Raw genomic sequence first — 19329 nt, forward strand, 5'->3', positions numbered from 1 at the left:
CGCACGCGGTCGCTTGCCGCGCGCTTCCTTCTCCGTCCGAATAATTGCGCGCGCAGCATTGCGCTTAGGTACACCTTTCTCCCGCTCTTTCTTTCCTCTTGGAGTTCTTAGCTTGTACTGCTTAAGAGAACTGCAAGAGAGAGTTTCTCACGTAGAATTTTATATTATATACAGGCGAGATCTTCGACTCTAATCTAAAATTAATTGTAGTGGGCTGTAATTTATATAGCAAATCAAATTTCTGTAGTACTTTGAACAATGAGTGCGAGTTGGCAAGAAATTAATAATTTTTACTTCAGCTTGAGGGATAATTTTATTTGTTTACCTACATTGAAATAATTTATCTTGTAAATGTATCTCAACTGAAACTGCTTCTTAAATTTTTTCTGCTATTACTTCATAGCAAGAAGTAAAACGAAGACAAATTCGTTTTATAAATACAATTGAAAAATGAACCCATTCTTAAATACACCGTGATAATAAACAAAGATTCAAGAAAATCCGGTCATTTTTTTGAAATACGGTTACAGCTTCTAAGATGTAAGGCGCATCTCGGTATTGAAATTGCCAAAATGAATGTATGAATCGAACATAGTTCATATGTGAATACGTGGCAAAGCTCTCAGACATAAACATGAATTAAATTATGTACACTGCTGATTTTTTTACATTATACATTAACGTTACATTCATGAGTATTGTAGGCATGTAGTAGTGTATTTTATATATTTGCTCGATAAACGGGTAATATTATTTTTTTTCTTTTAAAACTCTGTTAAAGAATAATGCACAAGTTGAATCGAAATTCAAAAATAAATATTGAATTTAACTAGTAAAATTTTGTTTTGTTCTTTAAAAACCAATCAGAACTTGTAATAAAACGTAAACTTGGTTGACTATGCTTAGAAAAGATTCAATTTTTTTTTTCAGTTTGTGTATAACAATTTTTATCGTGTAAAATAAGATTTATCCAAATGGGCAGAAATAACTGGTTCAAAAAACTAAAGCTTACAGGGCGAATCTGTAAAAATTTCTTTAGTTACTTTTACTACGTCCATGTTCACCTCTGATGATATTTATATTTTAAGTTTTTCACCTTAACACTTTGAAAAAAATTCTCAAAGTCAATGTTTCGCACAAATTGTTCCGTTTTTTTTTTGTTTAGACAATAATAACTTTTAAACGAAGCACGAAATCTTCAATTTGAGCCCAAATTCTGAAAGGACATCGAACTTAGCATAAAATTATGTACGTACGAAGTCTTTTCAAGACCCAAAACATGGAACAAAATTTCGTAATTCTGGACGTTAATGGGATGATTATACATTTAAGGCACTACTATTACATACGCGTGCACTTAGAGGAAAATTTTTGGAATTTAATATGAAACTTTATAAGGAGTATTGATAGTACAAAAGTATTGTTTTACGGCTAGAAATTAATAAATATCACTATCCTGATGATACGAAACTTTTAGCTAACGATGGATTCACTTACCAAATGAGATCAATTTCTTTCTGGCAGGTCAATGACATAATGATTCATAATTTCTCTCACCTTGTACATTACTATAATGGATGTATAACTTTTTCAAAACACTATACTTAAAGTATCTTTTTCTACTGATATTATCCGTCTGTTATTACTATTTACAAGTATTAGCTCGAATGATAGTGCGTTTAGAATTTTATAATCAACCTTCAACATTAGGTATTTAATCGAAAATTCTAATGCAAATGTTAAAGATACCTTTTCATGCCCGAAAGTGACTACTTTCCTGCCGCTGCACAAAGTAGGAAAAGCGATTTTCGGGACACTGAGTACGAAAAATAGCATACAGGCTTATGCCGCGAAAAAGGAACGCCCCAGAGCACGTGTTCATCGACCGCTAATTACACTTACTACGGGACTTCCGTTTTTTGCAGCCTAGGACAATAATATATTAATTATAGTTAGTTTTTTATGCTCAAATAATTATTTGTTTATATTATATTGCAATAAGACAAACTCAATCCTTTTTACCATATCATTTTATTTCCTGTAATTATAGGTGCTCGATAATAAACTTAAGGAAATAGTTTTAACACTGTTTATAAGTTATTTAACATATTTTGAAATAAAAATAGATGTATAACTGCGAAAATAAAAATGATGGTCATAGGAAAGAAAAACAAGACGTCGTTGACTGTACGATTGGAAGGAAGTTATATTCATCAAACTAGCAGCGACTAGTTTGTACGTTTTGAAATATACATTAGCACCTGCGTATATTCATGGCAGGCTTGTGCTTGTGTGAAAGAAAAGAAAAGGCGTATAGAAAAAAATTAAAGGTTCTTGAACTATTGGGTTTGCTCATTTTTGTGGCTGAAAGTTACTTGAAAACATGTTTTGTGTACATTTTTTTCACCGTGCGCTCGTGTAAGAAGTTAAATTCATTCATACTGAATTGATTAGTACATGTATAGTAAAAATGTATACGTGAGCTGAAAGTACTTGTGGTCAAGACAGACAAAAGCTTAACTTTCATTTTTTTGCCGTGTTATGAAGTGTACTGTTTCATTGGACGTAATTTTGCTTAAGCAAATTTTTATATAACTATATTATCCGCTGACAGAAGTGTCTATGTTGAAAAACAAAATATCCAGGTGAAATCGCAGGTATATTAATAAAAAATCATGCAGTATGAGTTTGAACATCGATTAATGAAGAAGTCAATCGAATGCATGCGTGTTGACACTTTTGCACGCTTTCTTCATTCACTAACACTTGTAAATATAGAGTCGCTAATCAGTCGATGGGATCGCCATAAATTCATAAACGAGATGAAAAAACCGATTGATACTCCTAATAAGACTAGATCGTTTGTAAAAATAGCGCAAAACTTGACGATCTATTTTTGCGCACGATTTCAGTGTCAGGCAGCCCATCTCTCGTCGTCTCGCGGCATAGGCACGAGAAGAAGCCTAATCTACGCAGCTATCATCTCTGTGTCATCGTAGCACACGGCATGTGCGCTCAGGAGAAGCACGCGGTCGGATGCGCGCGCACACACCATAGTCCCTACGTCGTGCTAGCGAATGCTCTATGCCGCGTAATATATAATGCCGCACGCGCCAGCAGCTATGCTAGGCAGGCCTTATACGTGCCGCTGCTGCTGTATACATATATACATCATAGCGCTTGTGTGTATATACTGTATCAGATTGGTTTGGGTAAAAGAGAGAGAGGGGCTCTCAGCAGCTTACCGCGTGTGGCAACTTGTCGGTTCATTCATCTGCAGCCCAGCATCAGTCAGTAATGTTTTGACCGTGGACTCGTCGCGACACGGAGTATGAACGTGCCTCCACTCGAAGCGCGAGTCTATTTTTCTTTACGAAAAAAAAACAGTTTGCCTTGGTGATTGTTTATAAAAGTTGATGGGGCATCCTTCGTGTTCGTGAATTATACAGTGTCTAGTGTTGGTGATAACTATTGTGCCCCAGTGATTGATTTGTTTACAATGATAATGAATAAGCGGTTGGTGCTTCTGGCACTGCTGATGCTAGCTTGCGACCTTCGGCTCAGCAGTGCCGACGACGATGACCATAAACAAGTGGATATTCAACGATGCTGTCGAGAGAACGAGGACTTCCAGGATCCAGGCAAATACGCGGACGGCTCGTTGCACTGTGTACCCAGTCGCGAGCCCTTAAAGCTCGACATCTTCTCGCCGGAGACGGCCGACTATTTGCCCGAACCCCCGATCTCCTGGCGATTCCTCGAGAACAGGAGGCCGGTTTGCGCCGATCACGAGCAATTGCAATACTTTGGCTCCACCCCGTACACTCAGTATCCGTTGATGGATTCCGGCATGCTTATCATCGAGGTCGGTAGCGAGACGAGCCTCGATCCCTCGCAATACTGCGTCGGCTCGCAGAAGTTCCTGGCCTGCGTGCCAAGAAGGAACGAGAGCCTCCAGGCAGCTGCCACCATGAAGCCGAAATTAAGGAAGTGCTGCGGTCCCGATGCCACTTACTCAAGGTATATACAAAAGTCATACGTAGCATCTCATGTAGTGGACATATGTTCGAACTGCATGCGATCAAACGACTTTCTTGGTAATGTTATTTTTTTCTGCATCCGGTTTCATCGCTTGTTTTTATATTACATACGTTCTTATAGCTCTTATTGATGAATTTTTCATTGCTATTGCACGGATGTGAGATTGTTATTGAATCTTGCAACTCTTTAACGCTACGCATACTTCTGAAGTTATTCACGCGGAATTTTTATTTTCTTCGGCTCTTAAATATTTGAATGTTGTAATCGTTGATTGGCAATTTAGAAAAAAACAAACGTCTTTGTTTGTCATGGTATTCTCTAGATACTCTCGACATGATTAACTAAATAATATTTAAAATATCCTGGATATAAGCAAACGGTACACGTGCTGCTAACGCGTCTTATAACACGCTTTTCCAGAGCCCAAAAAATCTAATGTAAGAATTAGGTCGGGGAAAAAAATAATCAAAGATTTTTGTATTATTTTTTGATACTCGATCCAGCGCGCAAGATTACAAGCAGTGATATTGTTTTGACAAACCCGGTGAAATGTAATACGACGCGCCCGGCTACCGTATGGGTATTCGCTTCGCATTACGAGGGAAATGGTTTTGCTAAACGATTTAGCTCAGTGAAAAGTCACACTCTTCAATTGATTATTTTCTCGTTTGTACTGGGACACATGTTATAGATATTTACTCGCGTGTGTATGAATCATTTTTGCCAATATGAAATCGAACTTTCGCAACCCTTTTTTTCTATGAAGAAACGGAAAAAATCAATTCTCGATGATACATAGCAGTTTTGTTTGTTTTGCAGATCTTCGTGTGTTCACGTAGCTCACGAAGACGAGGTCTTGATGGTGGCTAACTATATCTTCGCCATGGAAATGTACCCAAAGGTCGACCTGATCAGCGGTTTCCCGACCAACTGCGAAATGGGTTACACGATCGTGGGTGATTATAATGCGACATTCCTTCAGGAGAATGGGGGACTCCAGATGCCAGGAAAAAGTATACCCCCCGAGGAATTTTGCCTCGACGTCATTCAACAGGATTCAGAGATCTCGAACGACCCGTGGAAGCTGGTCAAAATCTTTGGGTGTTTCCAGCCCGATGAAAGAGAGTAAGAATTATCTAATTTTTATAACCTTGATTCATCGTATTGCTTGAAAATTACGTTTAAATAATTGAATTTTTCTTGATTTCTGACGATAAAGCTTAAACATTCAATACGAGATTCATTTGCGTCTAAAGCTTGACTAAATTTGAAACCCCGTCGCGCGTTGCAAAATACCCCCTTGCAAATAAATGTTGTGGCGATCTGCTCGAGTGAAAGCGCACTCTTGAGTCGATGTCAGCTTTTATAGAGTTAGTGACGCGCAGCTTCGAGCACACAAGGGGACTTGTTTGGAGCAGCTCTTCATGGCTCAGCGCTTATTTTCGCAATCGCGAAATATGGCTTTCACCGTGTCTTGGACGGGACTTTCTCTGGCCCAAATTTTGCGCGAGCCTTTTTTCCTGCCTCGTGCAAGTCCGCCTTCTGCCGATTTCTTACCTGATGTAATTCATATATACAATAACACGTGAACGTTTTACGCGCAAGCCACTGGCAGTGTTGCGAAACGAGTTGCGCAACGCAGAAATTTCCGACTAAGTTTCCGAATACATTTGAAACGACCGCGAAACTTATTTTCATTTACAATTAATATGTTATAACGTGTACTGTACATTTGCAGGTCTAAAGTCGTAAAACAAGACATACGATTCAAATTGTATCCAGTTTGCTTAATCATTAGCGCCATATTCTTGGCGGCGACATTGGTCAGCGGCTGGTTTCAATCCAACTCGCATCATCTGCTGCACTGGAGATGTCAGACGTATCATGTCATGTGCCTCATGCTCGGTGATATTACCATGGCAATGATCCAGCTGGGAGGAACGTCGATAAATGACGAATTCTGCCGCGTCTTAGGTGAGTTCGATGCCCGTTATATGTTTCAATATAAGTTTCGTGTCATCATAGTAGATCTTGTCTGGTCTCGACATGTCGGTATAATTAGTCAAGGAGACAATTTCTCCAATCGCGAGTATTACGCGAATTGGATTTTTTTTCCTGCTCATCGTGAAAATACACGATCTCAGTACACCATTGAGGGTATAATTTAATAAAAAGTTCAGTAAACTTCTCGATATAGGAACGGAAACCAAAGCGTAAAAACACAAATTACGTAAATTGATTTGTCAAACAGTTGAGTTGTTAATTTGAATAATTTTGATATAATTCAGATCCTTGAAAATGTTTTGATCTACAAAAAAGAAGGGGCTCATAAAATGGTAAAATATCGACGTTAAAATTAAAAGTCAACGTGCTGAATAAAATTAGCTTTGGAAACTTGTACCTACTAGAAAATCGAATCGATTCTGTGTTACGCAGTAAAGTAGTATAGAGAATTAAAATTTCACTAGTCAAACGAAATACGATGTGTGTTAGAATTTTTCTCTATGCGCCAAGGCAAAAGGAACAAATATATAAACTTAAAATTTAGATATGCTTTCTCCGCTATCGTGATACTGTTATCTAAGCACAGTCGAATGCTCTACGTATTGAAAGGAAATTACCTTCAAATTCAAAAATTATATTGCGACATTGACTTTACTTGCTTATGTTACACCTTTGGTTTTGAATTATGTCATTGTAAAAATATGTAATTGCAAAAAAGATTACATCGATAAAAATAATGATTGTTTTTTAGATTTAGCTCGAGAAAGTATGCATTCAAAATATGTCAATGTTATCATACGCATGAGTATTTACACTTCACGACAAACAGAGTAGATATCGAAAAAGAATAAGATACAGGCTCCATAACTTCCTACATCTGGTGACGTTTTTTCTATTTCATGATTGCTCGTCAAGAAAGCGTAAACTCGCCTGTTTTTCGAATTTCTATTTTTTCTTCTTTTCCCTTTTGATCACTAGGAATGAGTTCTTATCTTGAGCGTTTTTCCAGTTGTTGAAATATGAATACCGGATTCAATGAGGTTTTTCGAAAAAAACTTTTGAGCATTTGCAGTTCACTCACATAGTTTAATGCGCTATGTATGGCACAAATAGATGATATGTATTTTTATATTTAGCTATACATCTGCGGCTTTCATAGTTGATCCCCCTTGAGTGGAGTCAATTACGTCGTCCTGTATAGTAAGAATTCGAAATTCGATTTACAATTTTAAATTTTAGCCTTTCCAAATACAGTCTTCAAATGTCTGATTTTATCACCAGTTTTTCTAATCAATTATTAATCCGTACTAAATGGCTTTACTGAATGAGCCAATATCACGACTAATATCTATAGATACTGATTACTAAAATATAATTTTTTATTATATTTTTGAAACCAACAGTATAGGTATAGGATTTTTGATGCCAACAGAATCGATTTCTATTTTATTGATAATTCGAAAAAATTTTCGTAAAAAAAATTTATCTAAAAATTTTTACATATTTTGTAAAAAAAAAATATTTTCATTATTATAAAAGAGTTCAACTCTGTGGTGGAAAGGCATAACGATTTAAGACAATTTTTTGAAAATCGATGTTATGATGAAAAACACCTATATAATCTTTAAGTTACAAGGGTCAGAATAGACGAGTATAGCTTCTATCATAAGTTTCAGCATCGTTCATCACTACTTAAGTATATTTCCCAAGTACTCACAAGCAACTCAAAACGCGTTTTTTTCGAAAACACAAAAAGTGGATTTAAGAGAATAAAAATAGTAAAAAAACAAAATTTAAATTTGAAAAATGTAACTCACTCATGCAATTAATGAAAGTACTTGAAAAAGTATTATCTAATGTAAATCTCAACTATTTTTATCAACGTATCATTTTTTGTTATTATCAAACAATGATAAGGATGTGCATCACCTATTAGAGGATATCTCCTATCATTCAATCTATCGTATCAAATGTTTTTATCTCGCTTTATTTAACTCCTATTTTTCTACACTTTTCATACACAGAGTACACTGTATATATCTATGTTTGCGCCGAGATGATTGAAATTTTCCTTTGCTTCGATTATTGTCGTGAATTGACTTGAGCAACATGTAATGTATATTCAAAAACTTGAAGAAAAAAAAAAATACTACACGTCGTTTGTTGTTGTCTGGCCATACATTATTGTAATGCACTTATTGTAACTTTTCCTTTCTGCATAAATGTTTTCAATATTATCCACAAATCGTAAGTCAAAAAGTTATCTATAAATTTCATCCCATTACTTATTGAAAAAGATGTTTTGTAGAGTTTTTTGATATTGATTTTCTATGCCCTCCCTACTATGTAATTGCGATCCCGAAAGTTTGTCTCGGCACAGCTGAAGAATATTTTTATCATTAACTTAGTAAACAAGCAAATCAATTAGAGTCTAGATATGGGAGTAGGAATTCCTGCTTTAGTAAAAGATATAATAGCAGGCAGTCGACGTCCCTCTAGAGAATTCCATACTAGACACACAAGTATGCGTTTACAGCTGTGGCACAGCTCTCATTGCCATTTGACACGTAAATTTTGATTGCGCGACGAGTATCTCGTTTCTTAAATCCTATTTCGGTAAATTCATGTACCCACCGCCGCTACCAAATACCAACTTTGCCTTCTCAACGTTGCCATAAAAAGTTCGAGCGCTCGCAGCCATGACCATAAATTCAAGTTCATTTTATATGGCGCTTAAGGGTATCATTACATGATGGACCAGCATTGATTTGAATATTTTTGGATTTGATTACTATTTAGATCGGTAATAAAGTGACAAAAAAGTTATAAGTATCTGTTGTCATAAGAAAAAAAAATTAGCGTTCAATGCTATTATAAATAAGAAATTTGTTAAATAATATACTGATTAGTTTTATAGTAAAAATATATGGAAAAATATCTCTAGTAATTTGATATGTTTGATTCTGTTTCAGCAACCTTGGCTCATTTCTTCTTTTTATCGACATTTTTCTGGCTGAACACGATGTGCTTCAACATTTGGTGGACATTCAGGTTAGTAAGCTTCGCTTATTATCAATATTTTTAATACCTTTGCAACCCGATTATACTTACGCGGCCTCTCGAGCGAAAGAATGAATAGCCTTTTGACTTAGTTCACACCTTTCTTCGTAAAACGTACGCACGTAAGCAATAAAAAAATTTGCCAGACGCAGACACAATGTGATCCAGTATTATACCATTGCAGTTAAGTTACATGACGAGATCAAGATCAGTCGGTCGACTGGTTAATGCAATGCATCGGTCGCGCGATTCCGTAACGGTTTCTTCTTTTTATTTCTCTCGCAGCTTGCGGAATGCACACGTATTGCTCTATAAACATTTTTTATCAACCGTTTGAAATAAAAAATTTACTTTATTAAAAACCTTTTTATTTTTAGTAGCAAGATTTTCTATTTTTTTAAATAAATCACTTTTGCATTTATTTGTTATAAGAAATACGAAATAAAACTTCATAACATCTAGAAGCGCAATTTTTTTATCTGTAATTTCAGACAAGTAAAAAAATTTTCTTGGCTCTTTCTTTCTTTCTTTCTTTTTTTTTTCAAAATTCCTAAAAGTCTTACGAATAGATCATCCGTGAAATTGCAATGTCCGTAACAGCTCAAGCTTACATTGGCAATGTTCCCAGCGCAGATTCTTTTCTTTATTTACATTCTGTTTAGCATAATGTATACAAGTCATCAAAGTAAGCTTAAAAGCTCTCACTGCAAATTGTATAAGCGGAGCAGTAGCTGTCTCGGTATAGTTTTAAAAAACTTGCGATGCTCAAGAATAATTACAAATTGTTCTGTGGAAATTGACTACATCAATTCGTCGCTCCACTGAATTTGTGCGCAGTTCTAGAAATATAGTTGTTAGATTCACTTGTAGTCAATTTCAAATAGTTGATGCGAATGAAGCGTTAAACTTTTTTAACGTCGGCAGAAACATCGATTGCCGCGAAGGAGTGCATCGAGCGCGAGATTTTTTTTTATCTTGTCTAGCAATTATACGAGTGTAATAAAAGTTCATGGACACCGTTGCACTTACTGTACACTAGCGAGCAATTAACGTTGCCGTCGATAAAGCACTAAATTACTAAATATTAAACGCAGATGGCGTTGTAAAAATTAATTGGCAAGTCAAAAATAAGTATCGAAAAATGGATTGAAATTATTCACGCTTTTAATTCATGCATCATTTTTTGCTTGTCTCCGTGATTTATAAACATTATCCTCCGCGAGTCGTTTACCGTAACTTCACGACCGTGAATTAATAATGTCCTTTTTTACACAACTGTGTCTGAGCTGCAACAAGGCAATGAAAAATGCGACGCATTATAAACCTTTGTGAAATATCAGACATTCTACATGAATATGTAATGTGTAAAATACACATGTAATGCTAAACAAGCTGTCTATGAGAGATGAAGCAAGAGCATAGATATAGAGCGAGTGAATGAAGTTAGTCCATTTAGTATAGACGACGCGGAAGAATGACGAGCCACGCGCTTAAACCAGTTTTCTAAAGCCCAAAAGAAACGATTGTACCGTTAGGGGCGATGATTCTCGCGGTGGCGTCTCTCTCGGTCGCGTCTGCTTGCCTCGATATCCGTTGCACGCCTGCATGCGAAAGAGTTTCGTAAAAAAGCCAGGCCGATCTAGCGCATCTTCTTTATTATACAACTGATTAACTCTGCGCAAAACCGACCAAGTAAATAGGAGAAGAAGACGCAGTTGCGTATACTCGCGCTTACGTTACGAGCGTACATTCCACGAGCTATGTGCGCGCAAGAGCATCGAAACTGAGAACAAATGTTAGAAGTCGGAGCTGAGAAATCTATCCGCGTCCTGAAGAATCTACCGTGAGGAACTAATTGAATTATGTATATGAGCTCATCTCTCTCGCTCCCTCGCGCGCCGCTGTGTGCGAGCCCTAGACGCGCGTACGTGAATTATTCATGTGGTATCATATCAACGCTCGCGCGCTGGAATGTTTACTTAGGTTGTTACGTAGGAAATGCGTTTACTCGATTGATTCCATAGAACACAGTGCGCGGCAGCGAGTACCATTCTGCGATATGAGGAATTATTATCAACTCGTTGTAACTATATAATGACTGCTAATTATCAATTTTTCTCGAATGTTATATTGATATCGCCTGGATTGATCTCGGTAAAAACTTAAATTTACGTAAAAGTTAGCGATTGCCCCGACACCGTCTACGACAATGTCACTTGAAATTGCGGCATTATGTAACTACATTGTTCTCTAGGTAAGCGCGAGCAGATGACGTCGCTTTGTCCTTACGCCGTGCCACCGCCGCCGACGACGATGGCAAATTAACGGGGTGCGTTACGCGCATCTATGGCTGTGCGCAGCATCGCGAGCCGAGGGATGTCGTTTAATTACCGCCTCTGAAAGGGATCTCTGTCGGGCCGCTGCTGTGCGAGCGTCAATTGCCACCAGCTGAAAATCGACGTTTCCTCTTGGGGGGCTTTGAACAATATACTCTTTTTTTTCAAACACGTGCTACTTCTCTCTCTCTCTCCCTCTTTTGCTCTCACTCCCTCTTCTTTTCTCTATTTTTTCATCTAAAATTAAAGGCAGTTTGCATACCAACACACGGTGTGCTGTCACTGCTGCTACTTGCTTGTCCAGTCAATGAACTCACAAACATCGACTTTTTTTGTCTTATTTTTTATATTTTTCTATTTAATCCTTATTATGGTATGCGTGAATAAGTAATTCATTTTGCACGATTTTTATATTACCATGCAAACCTGTTACGAACTTGACAAGAGGCAAAAATTTCGAGGGCTCGAATATTTCTTCCGCCTGGAGTCCCCGGCTGCGCTGAGCCAATACTTAATGTACATGAAAATTGGCCAATGAAAGAAAAAAAGAAATGAAAAAATAACAAACATAGCATGAAAGATTCGTCAAAAAACGCCCGAAGTATAGCCGCATTGGAACGTAGATGAGTCAGTAAAACGATATTGTGCAATTATGTAAAAAAAATTGCCGATCCGAAAATATTCAAAAAAATTTCACTACGCTTTATATTTGAATCCGATGTCAAACTTGTATATTTTTACAACGTAATACGTCTTTACCAAAGTTGTCAAAACATTAGTGAGCATAAAGAAAACCACATTTTCTATTCGCATGTCACGAATTATTTATGTATCAATCATTGGATTGAAATTCTATGACTCGACAATGATGATATGTTTCAAACGTGAGCCATCTTATCGATGACCTGAAAGTGCATCCCAATACAGTTGACATGTAATGCAAAAACTAATGATTATCACGCACAATAATCCTTACAAACGTTTGGAGCTTGCTAACTTTGACTGTTCTGCATGTTCATTATTCAATGTGCTTTCGATTCTTTAAATAAGCTCATTTATTAAATTATTCACGTTTAATCGAGTAAAAATTATGTCTCACTTTGTTTCAAAATTTTAGAAAAAAGTATATTGGAAAAATTCAGACGGATTATCTCATTATTCACCACTGCTAGTAATTTTTTTATAATCAAAAATTGTCTTTCGTAAAACTTTTTCCGCAACTTATAATAACTTGCTATACGAGCTATATTTGCTTTTACTTTGAGGTATCAATGCCTTGTTTGATCTTTTTATCATTGAGTAGATGAGGGAGTAAAAGCTTTTTTTCTTACGCCATAAGAGTTTCGATTTCATATCCGAGAGGTATCGATCGTTACTTAGCAAGTAGGGGGTAACTCAAGACTAAAGCATATAGATGTAGCTGTGGGAATTCGAGCCGATTGCAAAGAAAATAATTTCAAGGAATTTCATTTTCTGTACAATAAAAAGTAAATAAATTAGCATGTGGATTGGAATCATTAAAATGTAACGAGGTTTCCTTTAGCCTATTGATGTATTTAGTTTTAATGAAATTTGATTAGAAAATTAGGCTTACTACATTAAATTTTCATACATGATCATCAATTTCATATTCTACATACTTCTAATAACTTGAGTAAAGTTTAGCAAAGATAGAGCAAGTATCGAGAATCTTAATTTTTCCTCAATCAGATACGGGCAGAATTGTGTAAGCACACACTTTAAGGACTAAATTAACTCGTTTTATGAGTATAAAACAATTATAACATACAACTTTGTAAAAGAGTAACAAAATAACAAGAAAACCGCGACGAACGTGATCTTTTTCACGTACGCATTGAAAATGAGTTTATTGAACTTAAAACACATCACGTACACGAAGCGAAAGTTTCGATGGATGGTTAAGCATTCAGGGGTGAAGCTTTTCGGAGGAAAATCGAAATCCACCGAGAGAAACCAATCACGCGCATAAGCCTCAAGTTCCGTCACGTCTAGCCATGATACAGACGTTACAAAAAATGCAATTATACATTCCGAACTTGAACATTTTGAAGACTCTGTACCAGTAGCAATTTTTCTGTCCAAGTCTAAATGAAATTTATTGAAAATCGTTGATGTCACTATTTTCAATCAGTGTTTTTCAAACAGACAACACTTATTTACTGTTTCTAATTAATATTTCTCAATTTTAATTCGTTGATATGCACCACAAAAAAGGCTCTTATATAATTTAAATCGAAATTGTACGAGTAATGCATAGATACCTAATAAACAATAAATTTTCTTTTTTAGAGATTTGAGACCAACGAGTTTCGCTAAACATCAAGAAGTACGTCGTCTCAAGTATTATGTAGTCTATGCTTTTGGCTGTCCATTTTTAATTGTAGCGCTTGGCGCTATGCTGGATCAATTGTCAATCTCGTACGATTACGACTTCCTTCGGCCACGTTTTGGTGATAAGCAGTGCTGGTTTTACGGTAAGTAACATAGAAAAGTGGAAAAATTCTTCGATTCCTAATTATTCACAAAGCGATGTAGCCTCGCGCATCTAAAGCTCTGTCTCTGTAATAATACACCAGCACGCTGTAAAAACATATATCTGTCAAGGATGGCCTCGAGTATTAATACAAAAATAATTGGAAAACTACGTCGGTGGTAGTCTCGTAGTACAGTACAGGCAGAGCAGTAGTCGGTTGTATACTCGCGGTGGCAGCGCGGAATTAAGAGAGCGAAATAGCTTCTGTTGGCTCCGTGCCAAAAGCAGCTTCGAAGTAAATGTACCGATAGTTCTGGCGTTGGAATGGAGCGTTACGAGTCCGCGAGCTGACACTGCTGCAACGGTGGCGGTACGTTAATATTTGTGGAAGACGACCATTAGGTATTTCGTATACAGAGACGCGCACATTTATTATACACCACTCGCCAAGACTTCGGTTATGGTTTTACATAAATTGTTTGCCGCATTCGTGTGAACTTGCTAATAGAAGCTCATTATTACGGATACAGATCGTTCCGTGGCTAATTGGCTTGTTCTTCATTAAAAGTCAGTATCTTCAGTCAGTTTTTTCAGTAAAACAATTAACTAGGTCTGAAACATCGAAAAGATATCTTCATACGATGACGTATCAAATTTTTGTATTATGACCTTTGAAAGAAAACTGTTTCACCCCGCGCCGATACGAATCTATAAAACTATCAAGCAGAAATTTACTATTACTACCGAGGTGCTTTAAAAGAAAGAAAACATTGTACAAGAGTTCAAAGTTTCTTCGCGACATGCACATGAACACTTGCTAACGTTCAATATTGAAATGTTCTTTCTCACTTTATTAATTCAACGAATATGGGGTGCGGAGCTTTTATCGTTTGCGCGACATCTTATACCTCGTTGGCTCATTTGATCTTTATTATGGCCTCTAAAAATGGTAATTTTACTGGTAGAAGCTCGCCCTGCCGATATACTGCGGATAAAAAAACGCTGACTTCAATGTCTGATTCGGGTCTATTATTGTCACCATTGGCAGAGCACCACTAGGTTAATGTTTTTTCGCGTTCAAAACGACTTTTATGTAATCGCTGCTGCAAAAAGAATTTCTGCCATGAGCATAGAGGTATTTCCAGGGTGGTTTCGTTCGACGACGATCTTTTTCCTTTACGACTGAATTTCTGATAAGATACTAGGTATCTTCTGTACTTCTGTTGTGTGTATAAACATGCACTTTTAAATGTTAGCATACTCGAAAATGCTATTGATAATGTATCTTTTACTTATGATTATCACGTTACTTTCGATAGGTAATTTTTATAATGATTATATTTTTTTACAGGAAACATGGAGATCCTTGCTTACTTCTTTGGTCCAATTGGTTTGTTGCTGATGATTAATGTTTTATTTTTCCTTTCGACTGCTCATGAATTGACTTGTGGTCTGTGGAAAGGAGATATTATCAAAAGTACATCTGAACGGTACGTTTTTAATCTTTCTTCATATGCTTATTTTATATTTTGTACATATTTCTAATTAAACCATGTATTTTGCATAGCAGAGCCAAATTGGGCAAAGTTTGCTTGAAGCTAGTCATCCTCATGGGCGTTCCATGGATATTCGACGTGATTTCGTGGATGGCGGGAGGACCCAACTATTTTTGGTACGTGACGGACCTATGTAACGCAGCCCAGGGCGTGCTGATTTTCAGCGTCGTGGGCTGCCGTCCACAGCTTTGGGCGGCGTTCAAGCGGCTCTTTGTGAAAAAACCTCAAACCCACTTCAGTAGCAAAGTTAACGCTGTGAGCATGACGAGCCATGGGAATCCCAGCGCTGTCGACGATAGCATGACGCGCGGTGCGAGCACCAAACTCGAAGGAATCGAGACTATTTGTTGAGGGAACAAAGAATCATTATCGAGTCCTAGATAGCCAATTTTTTCTAGATCTAAAACGTTTCTGGAATAGTTTGTTGTTGTTTATTACTAGAATAATGTTAAGAGTTATTTCAAAATAGCATAATCCAATGTAATTTTACTGAGTTCACTGGTTTGAGTAAGTATTTAATATGCTGCTTTTGTTTGTTAAGATGACTGAAAAGCAACACTTCTTGTCAATGTTTGATGAAAACTGTAAAGTATTTTAGAGAAATGATAGGACCTAATGTTACCATTTTATTATTATCTATAACGTAATAGCTGTAGATTTTGCACTGATAAATATTAAACGTGTACTTATTGCTGTGATATATATTATAATTTTTACATGTAGGAAAATTATAGATTTTAACGTTTTTACGGATGAGTCAATGTATTTGGATGATTTAGTAAATACACGATTTCAAGTATTTTTCAATAAAATGCATTGTTTAATCAACTGAATAAATAACTAAGATAATTTAATTCCTTAATAAAAGCTAAAATTTGTAGTTATCCCAATTTGTAAGTATGGAGTATAGAGAACGTACGTAATTAACTCACATATATAAGTATTAATTTACGTACAACTAATTAAGAAAAACAGTTACAATATCTTAGTAACCATAAAAATAAAACTCAACTTACTCTTACATTTTCAGACAGAAATGAAGCTACATGATTAAAGCAAAATATAACCATTTTGCATCATTTTACTTTTTGTTTAATTATCTGTAACTTGAATGTTATAACTTCATTTACTCAAGTATTTATCTCACATCAGAAGTTTTTACTTTTTCTAATTTGCTTGATCAATATTTCATAAGCTTATGCAGTCAAACTTAATTTATTTTAGTAAGTTGAAAAGAAAAAAACTTAACTTGTATTATATTTTACTTGAATTGCATCACTTGATAATAAAACAAATTATTTTTAAGATTTCTTCATAAAAGTATGAATAGCCTGATATACTCTAAAAATGTGTAAACGTGAAAATCATAACTGAATTCATAACATATCAAAATTTCAAAATATGGAAGACACATTATTAATATATAACACAAAAAAGTGCATTTCAAAGTGTGAGAGAAACGTTTATTCTTCACAGTTAAGATCAGTAGCATAAAATAATTATTATTAAATAATGGTAGTGCTTAAGACGCAAAACTTTTTGCTGTATTAAGAATTTTTGATTTTGTAAATTCTATAAGAGTATTTGCATGAAAAAAAAATCATTGAAATAATTACGTTATAGTAAAATATACGTATCAAGGAATGTGGGAGTAAAAAAATAAACAATTTTGAACAGTCAGGTAATTTTTAATACGAGAATAAAAATCAAAAAAATTCGAAAATTATTTTGAACTCCACAAACGATTTTGATTGGTCCGCATAACTGTGACATCATACTTATAACCTAAGTCGGCTGCTGTATGTAATTTGTATACCTATATACATATATGCGTCTACTGATAAGTATGACGTCGCGGTCCGCTCGCACAGCTTCGGGCGCTTTCGGCGCGTTTTCGGCCGTTTGAAGAGTTGTAATTTTTGAAACGATAAATTTTTAAGTAAAAACGCAATGAAAAATTAAAAAAAAAATATTTATTGATAATTCATAAATGTTGATTTCAAAAATATCATTACTTTTTTTTATGCAAATACCCTATTAATATAGTAAATTAAAAATTACATTAAAAAAAATATAAACAAATGTAAGTACAATTAACTTGCTAGCTGGTGAGTGACACACGCTCCTCGATGAAGAAATGGTAGCAAATAGTACTTTATGGCACGCTAACCTAAAAATCGCAACTTCGCCGCTACTTTTAGGCTTTTGTACCATAAAATATTGTATGCAACTGATACGGATATGCTTTTCCAACGAAACTCGTTACAGCCCTCGCCTTCGGCTCGTGCTGCAACCCCTCGTTTCGCTGAAAAAGTATATCCGTACCCGTTGCATAAAGTACTATTACGATAGAAGTGACATAAGTAACACTTTTTGGCACGGCGTAGTTTGGGGCCTGAGCGCAGCGAGGGTCGTAATAGCTGGACCGAAACGTGTCCCCATGGCATGAGTATCGTACGATATGCAGATAACACCATGATTCTCTGCAAAACAAAGAATATAGATCAGGGTATAAAAATTCTGGAAAAAAATCTTAAGGTGATGGTAACTTTTTTTTTATCACAGCGTGCGGGAAGTGCGATTTCCCGCACGCTCAGCCGTGCAGGAAGTACGTAATTCCCGAGCAGTACTGTAAAAAATAGAACAATTCTTTAATAACCTTAAACTTGAACTTTTCCCAGAAAAGACAAAATTTATTATTTTTTCAAAAGAAAATTACCCACGCATAGAAAAAAAACCTCTAACAATGATCAAATATTTGGGAATGACCATGGATCATAAACTAACATGGACACCACACATAAATAACATAATAGGAAAAGCATCTAAAATTACAAATGTCTTAAAAGCACTAAGAACCACTTGGTGGGGTGGAAACCCCCATTTGTTTTTAACTATCTACTAGTCTCTTGTAAGGAATATCATCGAATATAACAGCTTCATTACAAATAGCCACAAACACTCACTGGCTGAAAAGCTGCAAAAAATCCAAAACCACAGCATAATACTAGCTGCTGGTTACAGTTTCCACAGCATTAACCGTCATCCATGCAGAAACAAACATACTACATCTAAAGACCTGGAATAGATAATTAGTTCTCAAATTCCGATTAAAAGCGTCCTCTATCTGCAATAACACTCTGATAAGAGACATCAAAGAACTAAAAAATGATATAACTCGATCAGACAAATACCAAATAAAAAATAATTACCTATTAATGGAAACCCTAAACCAACTACAACGAATACAATACACAGCACTAACACCCAAACCATCAGTAGACACTTCAACAGGAAAAATAATAAAAAAAACAAACAACCCTCAAGAAACATTTGAACACTTCCCTAAAAATAAATTTGAAAATTACGTTGGTATTTACACTGATGGGTCAAAAAAGGAAGGTGCAGAGAACGTGGGTCTGGCAATGCTATGCCCACAATTAAACTTTCACCAACAATTCAAAATCAACAACAAAGCTTCCATATTCGCAGCAGAATCTCTAGCAATTCTCATGGCTATAGGGTACATTCTATCTAATAATATTAAAAAAGCCATCATATGCACAGACTGTCAAAGCGCTCTGACAGACATTAACAACTACTCCCCAGTAAAAAAAACTGACACATCTTACATTATCCTGGATGTTACATCACTACTCTTTTTAGCAAAGAACAAGGGTATAAACATCAGGCTAATGTAGATTCCAGCTCATGTCAACATGACACACAATGAAGCAGTAGACCCATTGGCAGAGGTAGCAACTGATACAGAAACACAACTGATACTTGACTTGCACCACTCAGACTTGAATGAAGCAATTTTAAAAAAAGTCAACCA

At 35.9% G+C, this 19329-nt stretch overlaps 1 protein-coding gene across 1 annotated transcript; it reads left to right on the plus strand.

Moving 5' to 3' along the window:
- Positions 1-3158: 3158 nt before the first annotated feature.
- On the plus strand, positions 3159-16324 carry LOC106649992 (probable G-protein coupled receptor Mth-like 1). The gene is made up of 7 exons (XM_014367753.2): positions 3159-4020; positions 4861-5166; positions 5780-6015; positions 9018-9096; positions 13752-13936; positions 15287-15425; positions 15506-16324. The coding sequence occupies exons 1-7, from the start codon at positions 3500-3502 to the stop codon at positions 15840-15842; spliced, it is 1803 nt and encodes a 600-aa protein (XP_014223239.2). The 5' UTR covers positions 3159-3499; the 3' UTR covers positions 15843-16324.
- Positions 16325-19329: the final 3005 nt, after the last annotated feature.

This window comes from Trichogramma pretiosum, unplaced genomic scaffold, assembly GCF_000599845.2.
Source record: "Trichogramma pretiosum strain Unisexual culture from Peru unplaced genomic scaffold, Tpre_2.0 scaffold97, whole genome shotgun sequence".
NCBI classification, from domain to species: Eukaryota; Metazoa; Arthropoda; class Insecta; order Hymenoptera; family Trichogrammatidae; genus Trichogramma; species Trichogramma pretiosum.

Coding starts and splice junctions, on each gene's coding strand:
- LOC106649992 (XM_014367753.2), top strand. CDS start 3,500: ATGATAATGAATAAGCGGTTGGTGCTTCTGGCACTGCTGATGCTAGCT. Junction 6,016..9,017: donor CGAATTCTGCCGCGTCTTAG/GTGAGTTCGATG, acceptor ATTCTGTTTCAG/CAACCTTGGCTCATTTCTTC. Junction 9,097..13,751: donor AACATTTGGTGGACATTCAG/GTTAGTAAGCTT, acceptor TTTCTTTTTTAG/AGATTTGAGACCAACGAGTT.